Here is a 22,408-nt window from a genome sequence, read left to right as displayed (position 1 = left end):
AAGTCTAACAACAGGAATCTTACGCTGCCTCAACTGACAGAGGGAAAATCAGGAGTGCCTAGAAAAATCTAAGCTATCTTGAGAGAAAACCACTTCTTATTTAGCTCCAGGATGCCCCAAGCAAGCGACAAGGGAACTAAAAAGATGCATCCTAAAGACATGCTGTGTCCGCCTGGGCTTGTGTCGCTGTGGCTGGACACTTCTCGTGCCTGATGCTTTTCACAGCTCAGACTCTGCATCATCTGTGCAGATGTGGGAGGGTACGGGTTTGTAGTTTAGGAATCTTGCTCAGTCTACCAGAACCAGGGCGGTTGTTCTCTCTGCTTGGTGTTTAGGAATGAGGCAGACAGGGACCCATTTCCCCTCTGCTCACTGACCCTTCTACACAGCTGAGGAGAAGGGCGACCTGGAAAAGGGTCCTGAGGCCCCACCATAACCAGCCATATGGCAAAGTTATCAAGGCAGTTGTATAGATCAGCATCCCAGCATCCTTGTCAGTTTCCCTGAATCCAGCCAGGATGCCCTGGGCTGGACTTGCAGGAAGCACCCAGAGGCCCCACAGGCAGGTCAGCACAGACTCCTGGTCACAGTTGGTTTAAACCTTTAAAGTCTAACAGTCTCTCAGGGCCACTCTTACAATTGCAGACACGACCAGCTAAGACTTCTAATGCTAAACCAGGTCACACTGCTCTGACATGCATTTCCACAGTAAACTCACTGCCTCACCCTTTCCTAACCTGGCTTTATTATCCGTGGATTCAGAGCCCAGAGAACGCACAGAAGCTTCGGAACAGAAGACATCAGTGCACAGCTCAACAGCTGTTTCCTCTCACTAAAACCAAGAAAAATGCAGTCTAAAATTTTATTTTCAAATAAAAGTAACTTAGAGGCAAATTTTCATCTTAATTAGGAGCTCTGAGCAGACAGAACTGAAGTAAGGGTTATAAGTTCTGGGAGTCACCTCAGCAGTTAGACCTGCACCTGCAGAAGGATCTCCTACTGTCCCAGCGAGGGTCATTCACTTGTTCCCCGCCAGGGCCACCCTGGGGCACATTGGAGTCCTGTCCTGGGAAGCTGTACCTAGGACAGCAGGGTCCTCATTGTCTCCTCCTAGATGGGGCCCACACTGGCCCTCCTGTTCCATATGAAACATCTCAGGCGTCCTTCCTGTAACTGCCCTGGAGGACGCCCAGGCTGCTAGAGAAGACTCTAGTGACCAGGCTCCAAAGATCAGAGCAACCATGGGGTTCAACCACGTGGTGGCTCACAACCATCTATAATGGGATCCAATGATGCCCTCTTCTGGTGTGTCTGAAGACAGCTACAGGGGACTCATTTAAATAAGATAAATAAATCTTAAAAAAAAAGTTGGGAATCCCTGGAATTTCTCATATGAATCCTCCGTCCATGTAGACGATCAACTGAGAGCAATGATAAACATCAACCCTTTACAGGAGTCCCTGGGCAGGCTGCAGTGTGTAGTCACTGAGGCTCCTCACATATGCCCTTAAGGGTGTTCATACACAGACACCGACGCTCAGCACCTCTTTTCCACCCAGCCTGCCTGCCCGCCCTGGAGGTCAAAATTGTCCTAGAAGGTCTGAATACATTCTTCTGAGACAATATTATTGAAATCCATTATTTTGTACATTTAAAAACAGTGCTTCAGAAACCCCTGAGATTACCACCTTCCATGTGTAGATAAAAGTATTCACATCTTTCTAATTGTTACGATTTTCAACCCTGAACCTTTTGTAGCTTTTTTTTTTTTTAAAGATTTATTTATTTATTATATGTAAGTACACTGTAGCTGTCTTCAGACACTCCAGAAGAGGGCGCCAGATCTCGTTACGGATGGTTGTGAGCCACCATGTGGTTGCTGGGATTAGAACTCTGGACCTTCGGAAGAGCAGTCGGGTGCTCTTAACCACTGAGCCATCTCACCAGCCCCTTTTGTAGCTTTTTGTTCGTCTGACTTCCACAGACTCCCTGTCAGTTTTGTCTGCCCTGTTACACACATTACCACAGTCAACCATGAAGTCTCTAGATGCCCGTAACTCAGAAGAATGGAGCCTACAGCAGGCGGGACCACTGTCACAGTGCTCCTGATTGGGCCTTACCTCACTCCTTAGAAGAGTCTGAACGCTGCACTTGTGAGGGCAGGACACCACCACGCAGGGACAATCCGTGTCTTCGTGTTTCTACAAAGAAAAAGAAACTATGGCAACCCTGGAACACCGAAGCCCATCCTGGCGGCTGCCCGTCAGCTCTCCAACATGGAGGCAAAGGAAGCTTGTCCACCATTACCATGTGACACTCAGAGCATGAGAGTCAGGAGCCTCAAGACGTCAGGACACGACCTACTCACAGGGAACTAGTAAACAATACTGCTGGTGGCATCTGACCACAGATCAAGGGCGTATGGACAATTTGGGGTTGGTCAAATGCCCATGTTCAATGTGGAGTCTGAACAGGACACCCCTCTACCATGGGAAAATGGCACGGTTTCTTGGATTCTGTCCTGAAATCTTACCAAGATTATCTTTAGTACACAAGTATGGATACAGTTTGGTCTAGGCCTACTGCATTGGTGTGATTCTTAGCTCTGTAGAAGACAGACAGGGATTGGTAATCTCAATGCCAGGGGCACCTGGCAATGTACAGTCACTGGGGCTCCACGGACAAAGCAAGGGCAAGAGCCCTGTCCAGGACGTCACACCCCAGGGCCCAAGAAAGCGGCAGGAGACCCACAATGGAGGCAAAGACAGGAATGCAGCACAGCAGCATCGTTGGGGCGGGACGCTTAGCAGTCCTCCCTCCAGGGCCCCAGGGCCCTTTCAAGTCTCAGCAGGTTTTCTAGTTCCTGGGGCCTTCAGTGACATTTGTCTTCAGGTGTATAAATGGACAATGACACTTGCTCCGGCCTCAGTCTAACGAGGCAGGTACAGAGTCAAGACAGTGGCCACAAAAGGGAAGTGTTTAACAGAGAGCACTGACCTGTGAGGGTACTAGGCTCAATCTCATTGAAATCTTGAAGGCCTGAGCTTTCTAGGTATGCAGCCTACATCTGCAGAGCAGGTCTCAGAGTCTCCCAGAGTACCTGGTGAGCAAGTCCACCACCATTCTCTACTGACTGGACAGGGAGAGCCTAATCATAGGCCTTTCTCAGGGGACAGCCTGCACCAGGACCCCATCATGGGGGGTTTAACATGAATCCAGAGTTTCTAAGTACCACAAAGTCAAGGCATTCTGTATGTTTCAGCGGAAAAACCCTAGTAATGTGCCTTGCTTCTCTGATACCTATCACATCTGTAAACCAAGTGTGAGCAGACCCCCCTTCCAAGAGCCAAGGCCACAAGGCCACAGAGCAGCATCGGACTCTGAAACATGGCAGAGGCATCACGGGGACTCTGCCGGCTCCTGGAACCCATACTCGCCCACCCTCATTCCCTGGCTGGACACTCGCCTGTTGACTCATCAACATCGGAAAAGTAGAGGGAGAAGCCCAGGGTGGCACTGAAGGAGGTAAGGTGAGCAGGGTGGGGAGGGGAGGGGAGGACAGGCTAGGAGGTCAACGCCAGTATCTTTGTATGTACTTCTGCACACATGAGAGTATCCGGAAGGTTTTAAGAGCATCAAAGGATGCACATCTTTAAGATAGATTTTGATGAATTGTTGCCAAATTTCCCTCCAATAACCTGACCCCAGTCTGGAATCCCATTATCGCCAGAAAGCATAGTCCTGTATTTTATCAATTCTAGCACACTCTCTAATCTAGGACAGCCTAATGGGAAGATACGATATGGGATCCTGCAGCTCAGAGATTGTGAATTGGGGCATTTTCTCTTACCAATCATGAACATTTCTTTTCATTGAACTGCCTGCCCAGGGCTTCTACCCAGGAATGATTGCTAGTGTCCTCCCAGAACACTGTCCATGCCCATTCAGAACATCTGCATGGACCTAGCGGGCCTGGGTCTTTGTAGCTGTCGTGAATTAAGACAAGGCCCTATGTCTCATGACTGGCATCCTTAAAGAGGCAAGGACTTGGGAGCAGTCACCTAAACACAGAGCGAGAGTAGGAGTGCTGTAGCCACTAGCCAAGGGTCAGTGGCAACCAAGAGAGTCTAGAGAGGGAGGGAAGCATTCTCTCAGGGCTGCTGCTGCTGGCAACACGGCCCGGCCAACAGCCTGGTTTCTGATTCTACTTTCTTTTAATTTATTTTATTTAATTAGTGTATAAGTGTTGTCCTTGTATGCATGGCTGTGCACCACATGTGTGCCAGGTATCTCTGAAAGTCAGAAGAGGGAGGTGCGCGTTACCATAAGCTGCCATGTGATATTTAGCAACTCTGTGCTGTAACAGCCAAAGGAAAGGATGCACCACTGAAAACACAAACCAAAACCCGGGCGAAGCATGCATATGGTATGCGCCTTTAATCCCAGCACCTGGGAAATGCAGGCAGATCTCTGTGAGTTTGAGGTCAGCCTGATGTACACAGCAAGTTCTAGGGCAGCTGGGTTACATGAGACTCTGCCTCAAGCAAAGCACAACAAAAGCGTGATACATTTCGTAGTGGTCTGTAGGCAGACTGGTTACCTAGAAGTGTAGCTTTGCATCCCTGCCTCTGCCTCTGCAGTCCTGGACTGGAGGTGCACACTCAAGCCTGGCACCAACACAGATCTGATCGCACACGAATGCACACGATCAACATTTTCCACCCACTTCAAGCTTACCCATCAAATAACCACTAAAGCACTGCAGCACTCTGCATTTCTGTCTTTCAACTCAAGGTTTCATCACACGTCTACCTATGCCTAACACAAGAGTTTCACTTGGCTTGTTCTCAGACTTTATTAAAATACGATTTGCTACAAGAATTGTATGCGGTTTGGTCTTGCACTAGACACTGTCAGTAATATACTGCCAGCTGGCAATGCAGTGTGTGTTACAGGTCCTAAGCTATGTACTCTATGACACATTTCATAGCTGAGAGGTTAAGTATGTTAGAGCTTAAAAAAAAAAAAATCGAAAGATTTGGGAATGTAATCCTGGCACTAAACAGAAGGAGAAGAGGCCCAGAGCAAGTCCCAGAACTGTCCTAGTTCTGTTAAGAAGTGAGGGTGCACTGCTCTGCCAGTGCCAGGACTGTGCAGCGTCACTGAGTGGGGAACATGCCATGATGTGAGACGTGCACATTAGTTAGAACCACTGCCGGGGCTACAGACTCACAGCTTACAGGCGGAGTGCTCGCCTAGTCCAGCATGCTCAGTGCTCTGGCTTCAGTCCTCAGTATGGGTGTCTGGGGTGAGGGACTAAAAACCAGAGGGGGACGCAATCCAGGCAGGTAGTAGTGGCACACACCAGGAGGTGACGACAGGAAGATCAGGAGGTCGTAGACATCCCAGTGAACTTAAGACCAGCCTGGGCTATTTATTAATTTATATATTTTTTACAAGAGCCTATTTCCAAACAGAATGAAAACAAATGGCTGTCATGGTACCACATGCTGTGCCCCAGCTGCTTAGGGTCCCAAGGCAGGATGCCAAATTTAAAGCCAGCTTGGCTGAACTGGTGATTTCAAGGACAGTCGGACCCTGTCTTAACATAAGAACAATTAAAAAGTGACCTGTGAGCACGGTCCTGAGCTCATCCTTAGTAAGGCAAACACAGCGAAAGTGGAGACAGAAGCTCCCTAGCGATGCCCTCAGATCTGCCTGTAGCCCGCTTCCCTCGAGAAGGGCCCGACATTACAAGGAGCAGCCATTTCTGAGGGAGCTTCAGGTCTCAGACTGCCTTCCCATCCAACTTCCTTTCCTCCAATCTGTGGCTGCCAATTAAAAACCCTAATGAGGTAAGCCCCGCCTCTTCTCTCACTTTCCCTATCACGGGGACTTGACCTCCTTATTGGTGTTTTGTACACATTGCGGTCACAGGTCTTTCCACACTACAGAAATTTAACCGTGCCTGGTTCTCCTTCCTCAGGCTGCAGACTGAGGATAACATCAAGTTATCACCTTTGTCGTGAACATCGTGAACACGTGGTTAACCATGCACCCTCCTGACTCTTACAGTCTTGCCTGGTGATCAGGGGCAGCAATTTACGTGGTATTTAACTGACATGTTTTAAGTTCCTTCTCAAATAAAAATTAATTACTTGATTCTACTCTGCAAGGAGCAGGGTGCACCCCTGACAGCAGCACACTGACACGGATGCCTGAACAGCACTCATTCCCTGAGTGTCTCACTCACCGCAAGAGACACTGCTCAACTACGACACACTCGAACGCTCTCTCCCAGGGGGGAAGACACAGTCCTTAAAAGCTCTCAGTAACTGGGAATGCCTATGGTAGTCTATAAGAAAAGTATTGTCAGGTACCTCGAGGCCCAGCCTCAGGCATGGCTGGTTGGGAGGGAGTACTGAGGTGGTAGAGCAGAACACACCTCAGCTCACAGGGTGGGGACTCTCCTACACGGTGGCCATGACAGGTTCCAAGACAGACACCAGAAACTCAGCCACGGCCCTTGCGCCCTAGCTACCGAGCCCCCTGCTGATGACCTCAGCACTGTTATCAAGAGAGGGCCCTAACTGCTCAGCAATACCTGGCCAGGACTCCCAGCTCTCCTCACACTTCCCAAGTCCCCTCTTAGCAACCCGCAAGCAGTCCATGTCCTGGAACATTGTGGCGCACAGTAGGTACACAACCAATGTTTACTCAGTGAATGACTGTTTTAAAATCGCTCCTCTGCCCTCAGCCTTCCACACAGATGTGGTGATCCACCACATGCACAGAGCAAACTGCGCCAAACAACGAGGCAGGAGAGCATTCCCAGCCTGCCCCTTTCCCACTACAGACAGCTGCCTCTGCCCGCAGGAGCCATGCGCCTGCTGTGAGTGATGGTGGGTCACACAGCTGTGAGAAGACAGGCGCTCCATCACAATCTGAGGCTATTCTTTGGGACAAGTTACAAATTCTACCTTTTTTGAATCACCATTCTTCATTTTTTTTTTGACATCTCAAATGAGCCAATCAAGGCAATGGAAAATGTTAATCATATAAATCAAAACAGGCAAAACAAATACAGCTTTCCTCTGAAATAGTTAGATGAAAATTGCTATTCAGCCCTCTCCCCCTTTCTGCCCATGAGAAGCGTCATCTCCGCAGAAGTGCACCTGACTGAGCAGAGGATGGGGACGGGCAGCAACGCACCTGCAGTTTGATCATGGGCACTTGGCTCTTGCAGTGACTGCACGTGGCCTCGCGGTATTTACAGGCCTTTTCCACGTGATCCCGTAAGTCTTTTCTCAGTACTTTTTCTTTGCAGTCAGCACGCAGACAGGGAAGTTCCTCAAACTGACATTCATTTTTTAGGTGCACCTGTAGAAGAAAGCAACGTCTTAACTGGCAGAAATGTAAGCGTGAAATGGCAGACTGTACCTGCTTTGTACTGAGGTCTACAGAACACTGTGACCTTGCTCTTGGGACAGTTCTGGGCAACAGAGAGGCAAGCGCAGAGACATAGGCTCACTGTGTCCTCAGCATAAGAGCAAGGGACCATGGACTGACTCTCTGTTCCCAGACCTGGGGTGGCAGGTCTCTGGAAACAATGATTCTAGCAAGATACGGCTATGCAGACCTGTAATCCTAGCAGAATGGGCTGAGACAGGGGGATGCTGAGTTCAAGGCCATCCTGAACTATGTCAAAAAGTGTACACACACAGACACATACACACACCCCCCACCCCCACAAACCCTTTATGCTAATTCAATCATCCATTCTAAATAAAATATACAAATAAAAAAACCTTAAATTTTAGCAGGGTGGTGGTGGCGCACACCTTTAATCTTAGCACTTGGGAGGCAGAGGCAGGCGGATTTCTGAGTGCGAGGCTAGCCTGGTCTACAAAGTGAGTTCTAGGAGAGCCAGGGCTACACAGAAAAAACCTGTCTCAAAAAAAAAAAAAATCACCAAAATCCTTAAGTTTTATGACGTTTCATGGTAGGGATAAAGTCCTAAAGTGTCTTAGAAAATAAGGGTAGAGGATAACAATTCACCGATGCCATGGAGTGAAACTGTGTGCCCTAGGGATTGGACCGTACCCTGCACGGTGCTGCTTTAAACACAGCATTATGGTGCACACACGCTACATCTCCCTGGCAGGCAGAGAGCTGGGTGAGGTGAGGCAGCGGCCCTCTGAACAGAGACACCCTGGTGCTGTTTGGTGCTTACCAGCAGATGTCCCAGAGTCAGCTGCTCCGCACAACCTCTGCCTTCATTCCGACAGTAGATCTGAAGGGCCAGAATCTCCCTCTTGCAGCAATTATCCTTAAACACCTGAATTGAAAAGTAGTTAGAGGATTAATACTTCCTGGTCTTCACATGTTGCGATTTTGGACAAGGCTAAACCACTCTAAAGACCCTAAGAGCAACTCTTAAGTGGGCCTCAGAAAGCATTAAGGACCATTTTAATTTCCATAAGTAGAATGAAGGAGCTGGCCCCACTAAGAGACACCATTTAACTCACATAGCCTTAACCTCTATCTTTTATTAGGTAAGCAAATGACAGTTGGGGTGAAGACATTTTCGAGCACATGGCCTCTGGACAAGGTGGGCCTGAGTTGCCAGCCAACAAGGAGCAGATGGCCCTGGTGTGCACCTCTCGCCACAGGACTTGGCAACACGCTGGCTCCTTGATGCGCTGTACAGAATGCTGCTTAGAGAATCAGACCGATAGCTGTGGACATGATGTCTTGGAACGCCGTGTGAAACAATTTTGGTTTCCTCTTAGTGTAAGTTCTTACCAAAGATTGTTTTCTTTTTAATTTCCCTTTTCCCTTGCACTGGAGATGGACTCCCAGGGCCTTGAGCATGCTAGGGAAACATTCCACCACTGAGCCACATCTCAGACCAAAGGAAGCTTTAAATAAATGCTACGAGGATGATCGGGACTGAACTATTCTCCTCAAAATGAATACCTGCTTGTCTTTAATTTTATTTCCCCTTAGAAAACAAGCAATCTGCCTCTAACAACAGCCTACAGCCTCTTAGTCCTCGGGCATTTTTGAGACACTCCCACCTGTCAAAACATAGTCCTTCCTAAATGTCCAGGCAGAGACAGAACAAATGGCTGATAAGCTTTAAAAACAGAGACTCCTCAGTCAGTAAAGTGCATGCTATGCAAGCATGAAGATCTGAGCTTTGGTGCTGCCGCCTACATACGAGTCACGGGTGGTGGTATACACCTGTAACCCCTGGGGGGGGTGGTATGCACCTGTAATCCCTGGGGGGGGGATGGTATGCACCTGTAATCCCTGGGGGGGATGGTATGCACCTGTAATCCCTGGGGGGGGATGGTATGCACCTGTAATCCCTGGGGGGGATGGTATGCACCTGTAATCCCTGGGGGGGATGGTATGCACCTGTAATCCCTGGGGGGGATGGTATGCACCTGTAATCCCTGGGGGGGATGGTATGCACCTGTAATCCCTGGGGGGGATGGTATGCACCTGTAATCCCTGGGGGGGATGGTATGCACCTGTAATCCCTGGGGGGGATGGTATGCACCTGTAATCCCTGGGGGGGATGGTATGCACCTGTAATCCCTGGGGGGATGGTATGCACCTGTAATCCCTGGGGGGATGGTATGCACCTGTAATCCCTGGGGGTGGGAGGGTCTGCAGCTTACTGGCCAGCTAGTCTATCCAATCAGTAAGCCCCAGGGTCAGTGACAGACCCTGTTTCAAACTTAAGATGGAAGCTGGTATTATAGTATTTGCCTTTAAACCCAGCACTCAGAAAGCAAAGGCAGAAGAATGAGTCTGTGAGTTTGAGTTTGAGGACAGCCTGGAATGAGACCGAGATACTTTAAAAGGTACCTTAGCTTGTAGCTTTACCTTCTTTCTCTCAGTCACACTTGTCAATTCATGAGAACAAGGAAGGCACACTGCCATTTAAGAAAAGGCTAAGTGACCTGCTTCTTAGGACAACTGACTGAGGTCTTCAGCAGCTAGTTTGATAAGAAGCAGCTTGAGGGCTGGCTGACTCCCCGCTCCTATCCAGAACAAGTTCCATCAGAGGCCGTTCTTCCTAGAGCCCAGGGGTCAGCCCCTGTGGCCAGCAGCCTGACCTGGGCTGCCCTGACCAGCAAGTCCAGCACTTGAAAATACTTTTGACAGGAAACCCCAGAGCAAGATTCTTAGTGTGGACTTTAATAGCTTACACTTAAAAATTGTTAGGTTCATTAATCAAAATATTGGAACCACACGCATTTTTATTGATATTTAGGTCCTTGAGAATGAGCTGTTTCAAGCTACAAATGTACCTGGAAGGGCTTAGCAGTCTGTGAGTGGCCATGTGCCAGAGAAAAGGGGAGGGATCAGGTTCTTCTGGAAAAAGGTAGGGGAGGCCTCAGTGGTCCCCACTCTAAGCTTGCCAATGCTGACAGCCATGTGGGCACACAGCAGCTGATCTCATTCATTGCTTATGCACTTCAAGACACTGGTAAGGGGGAGCAAGAACACATTTAAACAGCCTCCCACTGGCATGTCTGAGGTAAAAGCTAGTGTCTCCAAGTTGAGTATAAGCTGTATGAGACAGAAAACTACAAGATGGCAGCGATTCAACCACAGACCCCACTGCCACAACAGGCACCTTAGCACTTCTCACAGCTCCAGACAGACTCCGTACAGGACTTCCCATGGCATGAACAGGTCAGACTGAGACTGCTAAGGGCAAAGCAAGCAGGGCTAGAGGACAGTAGAGGCCAGTGCGCCTTGCAGGAGGCACAGCTGAAGGCTGTGTTGGGCTCCTCCTCCACACCCAGTCTGCCCGGGTGCTCACACAGCACATGCTGGGCCATGGAGCCTGCTGCACCACTGGCAAAACTACAAGGGAGTGTTCTGGAACATGCTGCAATCCTAGGAGCTGAAGTGGGGGGCTGCCGTGAGCTTCAGGCCAGCCTGGGCAACATAGGAAAATCTAATCTCAAAAATCAAAACAAAGGGGGAAAACCAAGGGACTTGCTATGTGTGGAGGCAGAGGCAGAGATCTCTGGGATTTCAAGGCCAGCCAGAGCTGCACAGGAAAACTCTATCTCAAGCAAACCAACCAACCCCGAGGGACTGGAGATGTACATCAGTTAGTGGTGTGCTTATCTAGCACACCGAAGCCCTGAGAAAGACCCTCAGCACTGCAGAAACCAGATGTGGGAGTGCACACCTGTGATCCTGGGCATTGGGAGATGGAGAAGGACCGACCTCCGCTACTGAGTGAGTTCAAGGCTAGCCTGACCTAGACTCCCACCCTCACCTCCCCACGGAAGTAATAAGTGTTTCTGAGAAAAGGTCTCAATTATATAGCCCTGGCCGTCCTGGATCTTGCTATGAGGACCAGGCTGGCCTCCAATTCCCAGAGATCCACCTGCCTCTGCCTCCTGAGAACTGGGATTAAAGGTGTGCAACACCATACCCAGTTTAATTTTTAAAAGTAAAACAAAACTGAACTTCAATGCATTGTACAAAAGCTATGGGAAACCAAGGTGGCTCGGAGGGTAAAGCATTTTCTGTGCAAACCTGGCAACCTGAGTTTGCTCCCTAGAGCCCACTTAAGGGGAGAAGGACAGAACTCCTCAGGGTTGTACTCTGATTTCCGTGTGAACACTACGCACGCGTGCACATCCTCCCAATGATAAATCAAGTAGAAAATTAAACTGATTTCCACAGCATCAAACGTAAGCTATGTGAAATGTGTCAGCCATCTCAAAAGCCCAGAAGGGTGGTACACCCCTGCACTCAGAGGCTGGGGCAAGAAGGTCCATTCTGTTTGGGGATCCCGACTATAGAGCAAGCCTCTGTCTGAAGGAAGGAAATGGATAAGCATACCTTGTCTTTGATGATGCTTTCTTGGCACGCTGTGCATTTTGGACTGGAGGAGCTGAAGGAAGCAGAATAAGTATGTTAGAGCAGGAGTCAGCCCCTCCCCCAGGCTCACAGCACAGAGTGCTTTCCTTTGTAGTCAGGCCTGCTCGAGCTTGCAGCAACAGGCAGGGCTCCAGGATGCTGTTGAAAACTGAGTTTAAATAGTAATCCACAGGAGAAAAAGCACTGAACTTTAAAACATGCTACTACGTTCAGTAGCTCAGTCCCATTGGGAAGACTTAATGACTACGAGTTAATGACCATGAGAGTGACATGTTGGTGCCACAGTGGTTCTTGGAGGGGAGCCTCTGGAAGGTGCACCCACAAATACTGAAGTCCTTCTGATGCTCTGATCTTGGGCGATCTACAAACTCACCTGCACAGGGGAGCTGCATCTATCCTCCAGGAAACCCCACTACAGGCCTCTCCTGAGCCCAAGTGGTTTCCAGGTCCTCTTCCAGGCAAGTTGGGTGCTGAACCTATTGTGTCATCGGCAATTTCAACCTGGGTCCTTTTACCCTCAGCAAAACCAAGTGGGCTGTGTGGGACACGTGAATGGATGTGCTGAGGGTGTGGGACACACAGGAGCCTGGCTACTGGGCTCGGCCTCGGTCTCAGGCACCCAGGTGTGAGTGACCAGATGAGAAAAACTCTGTGGCCTTCTGAAGCTAATGTGTCCTGGGGGCACTGACGGCACAGTGTGTCTTGCAGTGGCCTGAGTGTCAAGCACAGTGCCTGGCAAATATAAATATGCTCTTCCCTGGCTGACTCAACTGCTGTCCTCCAAATCCCAACTTGCCCTTGTGACTTTATCATAGCAACTACTAGATTCATGAGCTTCTAGGGTCTTGGTACCCCAGATCTCTGTGGACCCCCAGGCAAGCATGCAGCCCAGCCACCTGCTCTGTTCTGCATGTGACCCTGACCTTCCTGTCTCCTGGCCCAGGGCACCCTTCCATTTTAAGGACTTAGGATCATTTGACATGAACACCATAAAGCATATGCTTCTTGCACAGAGTCCAGCCAGGCAGATGGGAGGCACTGAAGCTTTGTGGACGGAGAGGCCTGGGCAAGTGGGATGTGAGCAGGCAGGGCAAGGTACGGAGGTCTCAGGCACTCAAGCATAAGCTGTGCCTGAATTGCTCTAAAGGCCCCCCACGCTGGAGGTCTTGGAAGAAGCAGGTGATCGGGGGTTGCGCCCTGGCAGGCACCCACCTCAGCAGGGCGGCCATGCAGCTCTCGCAGAACCGGTGGCCACACTCCGTCTGCTTCGGGCTGCACAGCACCAGGCGGCACTTCTCGCATTTGTACTTGTCTTCCACCGCCTTCACAAACTTCTCCTTGTAGCCTCCTTGCTCCGGCACGAGCACGGACCCTGCGCCGCGATCAGGCTGCAGCTTTAGGGGTGGGTTAGGCTGCAGTGTGCCAGCAGCATCCATCTTTTTGCTTGACTCCATCTTAGGAAAGTGAAATTCTGCCCGGAGAAAGGTAATGAGAACTGTCAGTCAACCCCTGAACCCTTGAAAAGGCCCAACATACATGGCTGAGAGAAGCACCCGTGCCGAGGTCTGTACTTTTGGTGTTTAAATGGGGCACCAGGACCCTTCCCAGCCTTAGTCTGCCATGGAATAAGAAACATGACCAAGTGACCACCTTCTTTTTACTTTAACCAGATCCTACCGTTAACACTGCCATTCAGAATATTCCTGAAAAATATACTTAGTGAATTGTGTTGCAAGGTTCTTTAAAATACACAGAATATTTTTCTTTCTTTTATTTTTTTAAAATTTTATTCTTTTTATTTATATGAGTACACTGTAGCTATCTTCAGACATACCAGAAGAGGGTATCAGATCCTACTACAGATGGTTGTGAGCCACCATGTGGGTGCTGGGAACTGAACTCAGGACCTCTGGAAGAGCAGTCAGTGCTCTTAACCACTGAGCCAACTCTCCAGCCCCAGAATATCTTTCTGTGCCAGAACTTCATTGCAACGATTTGGCCAAAGCAGTAGCTATTGTTGTTAAGATTTATTTTGTTTTTAATTGTGTGTGTGTGTGTGTGTGTGTGTGTGATCTACATGTGGAGACACACTTTAATGTAGACACCCTTGGAAGCAAAAGGCAACAGATCCTCTAGAGCTGGTGTCAAACTTGGGTCCTCTGCAAGAACTGTAGGCTCTTAACCACTGAGCCATCTCTTCAGCCCTAGCAGCAGCCATGTTTGGTCAGCTTTATCTTCTGGTTAGCTCCCTGACCATAACTCCCAGCATACTGTTATAGACCGACTTAGGCCTGTGTCTAGAACACCATCTCTTGTCCTAGCAGTAGCACTTACAGCAGATGAGGTATAACCAGACCAGCAGTCATGTCTGAGTGTACCCGCAAGATGAAAGGCCATTGTTTTTGCCCTCAGTTTACCAAGCCTGGAGTGCCCTGAGTCAGCCCACATACAACAGAGCCATGGTATTGTCACATGGAGCCCGTGGGGGAACACAGGCTTCGTAGGGCTGAGGGACAGGCAGGAATAAAGATCAGGCCTGTTAGAGGGACATGGAACTGGATGGGTATCCTGAGCCCCTGGGCAGGTTCACTTCCCACACCTGGCTACCAGTTTCTCTGCCTTCCACCTGCAAGACCCATGATGAGCAATGAGAGCACTCCCCAGATGAGACGTAAGGATCCCAGACCAGGCAGTTCCATCAGCTGAGTCTTGAAGGCAAGTAAGCAAAAATAATCAACAACATAAAGCAGCTGACTAGGTTCCTAAGGAAAAACTGACTTTAAGGAAAATTATAGCTAGCATCAATACCTATTAACCCTAAATAATTGCTGACAGCACAGATGGAGTGAGCTCAGATGGCAGCAGAAAGGCTGGTTTCTCTTTCCTTACTTTCTGGATATCCTACCATCAGTGTTAAGTTTTTAAAAAAGATTTATGTATGAATGTATGTATGTATGTATGTATGTATGTATATGAGTACACTCCAGACACACCAGAAGAGGGCATTGGATCCCATTACAGATGGTTGTGAGCCACCATGTGCTGGGAATTGAACTCAGGACCTCTGGAAGAGCAGTCAGTGCTCTTAACCACTGAGCCTTCTCTCCAGCCCCCACTGTTAAGTTTTAAAGCAAGGAATTTTGAATGATAGACAGTTGAGATCTCAGAAACATTTTTGCTGGATTGGCCACACTCCTCCTCTGTGAGAGACCTCTCTGGGTGGCTCTAGCACACGGGCACTGATATACTTTTTGTCTCAGCTCAGCTTGCACAGCCCCACCCACCCAGTTTCTGGTGCACCTCAGCAGGTCCGAGAAAGACACCTGTGGTGGCCTTGAAGATACAGAGTTTCCTCTCCTGCCTTGACACTCGCAACCCTTTTCCTCCCCCATGCCGTGGATCTGCTAACTAGACAGGCTCTGTCAAAAGTTACCAGCTCTCTTCAAAAATACACTGGAGCCTTGCCCAATTTATTTTTCCTACTTAAAAAAATGTCGGGATGGCCTAGTCAGTCATCAATGGGAGGAGAGGCCCTTGGTCCTGTGCAGGCTCTATGCCCCAGTAGAGAAGACTACCAGGGCCAGGAAGCAGGAGTGGGTGGGTTGGTGAGCAGGGGGAGAGGAGGAAGGGATAGGGGGCTTTTATGTAAATAAAACATCTAATTAAAAAATGTCTGGGTTTGACTGGACACGAATATAGTTCAGTTGGTAGAAAGTTGGCCTGGACTTGGTCCCTAGCATCAAATAAAATGGGTCATGGTGACACCTGTACTCCTAGCACTCAGAAGGCAAAGGCTGGAGGTCAGTAGTGCAAGGTCAGCCTCATAGACATAGTGAGTTTGGGGCCCATGAAAACCATCTCAAAAACAAACAAAAAAACCATAAAAATAAAACCCTCCAAACCCAAATAGGCCAGATCCTGTCAGCTCACAGTATCTGAGGCACCCACCTCCAGGGTCCCCCTTACTTCTCTCGCCAGTATAGGCCTCAGAGCTATGAACTAGGGCCAAGCACCCCACAGAGCAGAGGCAGAGCAGATACAAGGACTCAGGGGACGGACGGCTGGGGCAGAGGCGAGTCTTCCTCTTCCCAGAGCCCTGCTCACGTACTGCTTTCTGCTGTTCTTTCTGAGGTACAAGGAGCAAATGTTTCATGGCCAGGGCTATACAAAAATGGCTGTCAGCAGCAGAGCAATTAGTGAGCTGATGGTCTAGCTGCACCTGAGTGAGCTTTGATAAAAAGAGAGTGCTGCTGTGGTAACCTGAAGAAGCCTTGTGCGAAATCTTTGGACGTGTAAGTCGGTTTTCAGGACGACTTCAAGGGACCAGTGACGGCTTGCAGTCTGCCTTTGAGGAACTTGTTCACAGGAATGATGGCTTACGTGTGGAAACGTTCTACACGGAAGGTCTGCAGGGATCACTGGCTGCCCGCCGCCGCCAACCATTCTATGTCCCTAGGGACACTCCAGTATCTCTAACAGCCAACTCCACAATGTCCCCTCCTTCCTCTGAAGGAGCTCCAAGCAATCCTCTGTGTGCCTGTTCCCACTGATAACAGCAGACGTGGAGAGGGGTGGGATTTGGATCTCTTCGGTTGGCTGGTAACCCCCACGTGGAAAGAGCAGGGCCTAACAGGCTCAGTGTGGACTTACTGAGTTAATAAAGGCAAGGCATGGGCCGCTCACCTCAAACATTTTCTGTGACAAACTGACTTCAGGAACAGAAGACTTTAATAACTGATCTAATTTTGTGCAATGTGAGGACCATCAAAGATTTCAACTCCTCATAGCTTTGGTCTGATGCTCTGCTCTATAGTGCTGAGGAAGCTATGTCGAGTAAGGGTCTTAGGAAGGAGATAAGGGTAACTGAGTCTCAGTTTCTAAGTGTCTTAGCTACTTAGTTATTGCTATGAAAAGACCACAGCCAACTTCTTTCATAAAAGAAAGCATTTTATTAGGGCATGCTTACAAGTTCAGAGGTTTAGTCCATTACCCTCATGGCAGGAAGCATGGTAGCACTCACGCAGACATAGTACTGGAGGGGTAGCTGAGTTCTAAATCTGGATCCAAGGCAGCAGAAAGAGTCAATGGTTCTGTCTTGGACATTTGAACTCTAAAGGACACTCCCAGTGAGTGATATACTTTCTCCAACAAGGCCACACCCACTCCAACAAGGCCACACCTCCTAGTGCCACTCCCTAAGCATTAAAATATATGAGTTGGGACTGAAGAGATGGCTCAGCCGTTAAGAGCACTGACTGCTCTTCCGAAGGTCCTGAGTTCAAATCGCAGCAACCACATGGTGGCTCACAACTATCCATAATGAGATCTGACGCCCTCTTCTGGTGTGTCTGAAGACAGCTACAGTGTACTTACATATAATACTCTTTAGGCTGGAGCGAGCAGAGGTCCTGAGTTCTATTCTCAGCAACCACATGATGGCTCACAACCATTTATACAGCTACAGTGTACTCATATACATAAATAAATAAATCTTAAAAAATATGTGTAATGAATTGTCCTTACTATAAATGTGACAGTGAATTAATCTGGTGGCTGTATTTATTTACTTTATGCTAATCCCCAATAACGTCACAAATCAAGATTTACTTAAGACTGCACCTCAATAGCTGAGCAGTTAAATGATGTATCTTTTTTTTGGTTTTTTTTTTTTTTTGGTTTTTCGATACAGGGTTTCTCTGTGTAGCCCTGGCTGTCCTGGAACTCACTTTGTAGACCAGGCTGGCCGCGAACTCAGAAATCCACCTGCCTCTGCCTCCCAAGTGCTGGGATTAAAGGCGTGCGCCACCACCGCCCCCGCTTAAATGATGTATCTTAAACGTCTATGGTAATCTGGCTACTTTCCAGCCCCATCCCATGATACTTGCATATTATCATTGATCAGGCTCTTCAGACCTTCTCCATCACTCCAATTCCTCCACTCTTCCCATGGTTGTGACCCTCCTTCTTTCCTTCCTCTCCCTGGTGGATGTCCACCCTATTCTCATTTCTGCCCAGCTATTTATTGGGTGATTGGTATTTATTGACAAGGCAGAGAATAATGGTAAGAACTATTTACACAAACTTGAGACAAGAGGTTCTTGGTGTAAGCATCACAATGCCATGTCTGGACTGAGACAAGATATGAGGACAGAGAAATCTGAATTTGAATAACCCCAGGGTAAACTTTACACAGCCTACAAAACATTATGCCTACATATGAGTCTATGGGGACCATCCTAGTCAAACCATCACATCCACTCCCTGGCCCCCATAGGCTTGAAGCTGTATCATAAGGCAGAAATGCATTCAGTACAACTTCAAATAGTCATCAGTATCAACCCTGTTTAAAAGTCCAAAATCTCTCCTGAGACTCATGGCAATTTCTTAACTGTAATCCTCATACAATCAAAATCAAAAGCAGACCACATACTTACAACATATAGCAGCGTAGGCTATATCCTATCATTCCAAAAGGGGGAAAAGGAACACCGTGAGGAAAGAGTAGACTAAAGCAAGACCAAACACCAGCTGGAAAAGCTCCACACTCTGTATCTCCCTCCATGTCCCATGTCCAAGTGTTCAAATCTCCAACTCGGCTCAGGTTTGTTGACTGAAACGCACTTCTCTCTCCTGAGCTGACTCCATACCCAGTCTGCAGCTTTCCTTGGTAAGTATTCCATGAGTCTGGCATCTCTAACATCTTGGGGTCCCCAAGGCAATCCAGGCTTCACCTTCACAGCTTCACACAATGGCCTCTCTAGACCTCCACGCAGGGACACCCCTGACACAGACCTGGCCTGGACAACTTTCCTTAGTTGTGGAGGGAGATTCCATAACCCATTTCTTGTATTTTTGACTCTAAAGCCAGAACCACATGACCGAAGCTGTCATGTTCTATTGTTTGCTTGAGCTCGAGCATGGCTCCTTGTTCAAATACATTTTCACCAGCTTTCTGTTTTTGACAACTTCCTTTACTGCCCAAGCTCAGCTGTCTTGGAACTAAATCTATAGAGCAGGTCGGCCTTCAGCTCAGAGACCCACCTATCCCAGCTCCCGTCAGTGCTGGGATTAAAGGCCACCACTCACTTTCCTTTCCTTCTGTCTCCACGAACAGTGGACTTGACGCCACACGTCCTGGTGCTTCTTGTCTCCTCACACTGTACAGTTTGTATTTTTTCCTCACTCAGCTGCCTCCTCTTCATTATAAATCTGCATAAGCACGCCCACGATTAACCAAGCAACACAGTCAATACTAGGCCGTCTGGAAATTTCCTCTGCCAAAGCTGTTAATCCGTAATTCTTTAATTTAGCCTCAGACAGATTTGGGGTGGGTGTGGGGAGAACCGGCCAGATAGTGTCAAAATATTACAAGAAAGCTCTCTCGGCTACATACTAATATTCTTTTTCTTTGAAACCTCTTGAGCCAGGCCATCATAATCTAATTAGTCTCAGCACCACTGTCTCCCATGCTCCTAACAGTATAGTCCATCAAACCCCACTTAAAACATCCAAATGCTTTCCTAATCCAAAGACCCAAAGTCCACATTCTGCCAAGGAGAAACCACATGGTCTGGCCTGTCACAGATATACCCCACTCCTGGTTCAAGGTCTGTTTTAGTTAGGGTTTCTACTGCTCCGAAGAGACTCCATGGCTATAGCAAATAAGCATTTGACTGAAGCTGGCTTACAGGTTCAGGGGCTTAGTCCTAAGGTGGGAGCATGGCAGGACACTAGCAGACACGGGGCTGGAGAGGTAGCTGAGAGTTCTACATTTGGTTCCAAAGACATCAGAAAGAGATCAAACCACTGAGCCTGGCTAGGGCATTTAAAAACTAAAGTTCACCCTTAATGACACACTTCTTCCAAGGCCACACCCATTAAAACAAGGTCACACCTCCTAATGGCATCCCTAAAGCATTAAAATGTATGAGTCTATGGGGGCCATTTGACCAAGCAAATGATGAATAATCTTTCTCTTTCTATATATGGCATGTTGTGCTCTACATAAACAAGTAAAGATTACAATTGCAGGTCTTTGTTTTTGTAAAATGCCAAAGAAAAGCAAACAGATTTAAAAAAAGAAAAAGAAAAAGCTAAACCAGGCATATTAGCGGAAGCCTTGCAGCAATTTGCTACAAAAGGCACAGAATACCAGGAGCACGCAGGTCTGTCAGGATTCACTTCATCCCCTCAAGACCCACAGAGCCACCTTTAGGCTTCTGACAGGGACCAGCGTTGCAGAAGCCAGGGGGAGAATGTGAACAGTGCTGTAGGATATGTGATCACATTATAAACCCCCAAATTGTGCCATTTCCTGAAAAAACCTGTTTCTAGTTGTGGTGCAGCTCACTCTAGCACACACCTTTAATCCAAGAGCTTTCTGTCTGTTGTAAACAGGATTAAATAAAGTCAACCACAGGATGAGAGGCAGAGCAAGCACCTAGTTGACAGGAAGTGAACATAGGAAAAGAACCAGAGAAGTTAGGAGGAAGTCAGGAAAACTGATAGACACACAGGAAGGAGCAGGGAGGGACAGTTGGTTTGAGGGTTTAGTGAAGGCCTGGAGAAGGGCAGGGGGCTTTTCCTTTTGGGATGTCAGCTGAGGAGGAAGGTCAGCTGCGTACTTCTCTGCCTTTCTAAGGCAGCAGACTTTCACCCCAGCATCTGGTTCCAGAGTCTTTACTGGCAAAACCAAATGTTTGGGATTTAAAAAAACAAAAAACAACAGGACAGCTGGGTAGTGGTGGCGCACGCCTTTAATCCCAGCACTTGGGAGGCAGAGGCAGGCAGATTTCTGAGTTCGAGGTTACCTTGGCTATAGAGTGAGTTCCAGGACAGCCAGGGCTACACAGAGAAACCCTGTCTTGAAAAAACAAAAACAAAAAACCAACAGGACAGGTCCTGCTGGGGTATGGGACGTCTCAGTGGAAATGTAAGAGCATTCTGGAATTAGAGAATGGTGGTAGCTATACCATTTAAAAGTAGACTAAAGCCACTGGGCTTTAATAAAGGGAGTGAATTCCCATCTTAATGTAAAATCTAGATGTAAACTAATACAAAAATAATTAACTCAAAATAATATAATTTAAATTTGATTAGCTTGTGATACTGAATACACAGTAGATATAGCAGGTCACATTCACCCTTAATGCTAAAGGCATACAGTGCTGTGAGCTGTGGACAAGCAAGGGGCCTAAGATTCCCATTTTATTATGACAGTCCAGACCCTTAGAAAACAATTAAGATAATTCCAGATTCTCTGACTGCTACTACCCAGCACAGACAATTCCTTCTCATGCTTAGAGCAATGTGTGCGGCAACACAGTCAGTGCAGAAGCAAGCAGCTGTGTCTCCCTCCATAAACTGTGTCTAATATCTGAATTAAGCCATAGTTTTCATTGGCTTCCAACAATGTATCCTGAAGAATTTTCTTATCAGCACGTGAAAACTTGAATTATTATTATCTACCAGTCTATGCTACTTTTCATTGAAGTATCTTTCACTCCTGCTATCCTCTGAGTCTTAGCACATGGCTTAGCACACTAACAATTAGATTACTTTTACTTATAAATAGTGTGAACAGTTTCTCCGCAGGGACACAGATTACACGAAGGTCATATGCCACAGGAGCCACAGGGTTGCTTTTAATTTTCTAACATTCACCCCCCCCACCCCCCACCAAGACACGGTGTCTCCGTGTGGCCCTGGCTGGGCTCAGAGCTCCGACTGCTTCTGCCTACCGAGTGCTGGGATTAAAGGTGTGTGCCAACCCCAACCCTCTTCAGCTTCATTTTCTAAAACAAACACACGCATGCACACACACACACACACACGCACACACACATGCATGCACAGTATAGTAACTGTGTTTCTAGGCAATATATTTAAGCTGTATTTAAAGACCATGCTTTCTAGCCCAACTAGGGGAGTGTGTTTCCCACAGAACACTTAGCACCTGCTGCATGCTACACTCTCAGAGGCTGGATGTCAACCTAATAATCCTATTCAGAACATTAATTCCTGAACTGTCCCACTTTCCAGATCACAAGGAAAGATAATATTCTGTTTACTCTGCATCAGAAAGCTTCCTGCAAGTTGCTGTGCTCACAGTGGCAATGTTTAAAAGCGCACTACAGTGACCTGACCACACACTAGGGAAGCTTCCTCCTAAGGAGGGGGGCATGGGATGCAGCGCGGTGCTGGAGTGCGTGGCACAGCCCAGCACTGATCCGCCGTGATTTGTAATGCAAAAATTAATATGATAATTTTTAAATTCATGTGGAAATATAAGAGGTCTAGAGTACATAAATCTTGGAAAAGAACAAGACTCACTTTCTGGTTTAAACTTTTAATGTTCAGCTCAGCAATCAGGCTCCCATATCAGCATAGACCTGAAGAGCCAGGAAGGTGGTCACTGGCCCATTCATAGCTGCTTACAGACCTGTCTCCACCTTTCTTCTCAAGTGGTCAGCCGGCCTGAGGACGG

The 22,408-nt window shown here is 47.9% G+C and overlaps 1 protein-coding gene across 5 annotated transcripts in view; it reads right to left on the bottom strand.

Annotated features, from left to right (window-relative positions):
• Positions 1–22,408, bottom strand: part of Traf3 (TNF receptor associated factor 3) — a 102,628-nt gene that overhangs the window by 17,155 nt on the left and 63,065 nt on the right. For all 5 annotated transcript variants that reach the window (XM_029484672.2, XM_021179131.3, XM_029484675.2 and 2 more), the window contains 5 exons: positions 13,135–13,393; positions 11,884–11,935; positions 8,234–8,338; positions 7,213–7,380; positions 2,121–2,201 (listed from right to left, as the gene is read on the bottom strand). In XM_029484672.2, coding sequence (XP_029340532.1) covers positions 2,121–2,201; positions 7,213–7,380; positions 8,234–8,338; positions 11,884–11,935; positions 13,135–13,376 — 648 coding nt within the window. In that variant the 5' untranslated portion in view covers positions 13,377–13,393. The remainder of the gene's footprint in view (positions 1–2,120; positions 2,202–7,212; positions 7,381–8,233; positions 8,339–11,883; positions 11,936–13,134; positions 13,394–22,408) is intronic.

Source organism: Mus caroli, unplaced genomic scaffold (genome assembly GCF_978045245.1).
Source record: "Mus caroli unplaced genomic scaffold, Mus_caroli_1 scaffold_14, whole genome shotgun sequence".
In the NCBI taxonomy this organism is placed as follows: domain Eukaryota; kingdom Metazoa; phylum Chordata; class Mammalia; order Rodentia; family Muridae; genus Mus; species Mus caroli.
This window is presented reverse-complemented; position numbering and strand designations above follow the sequence as displayed.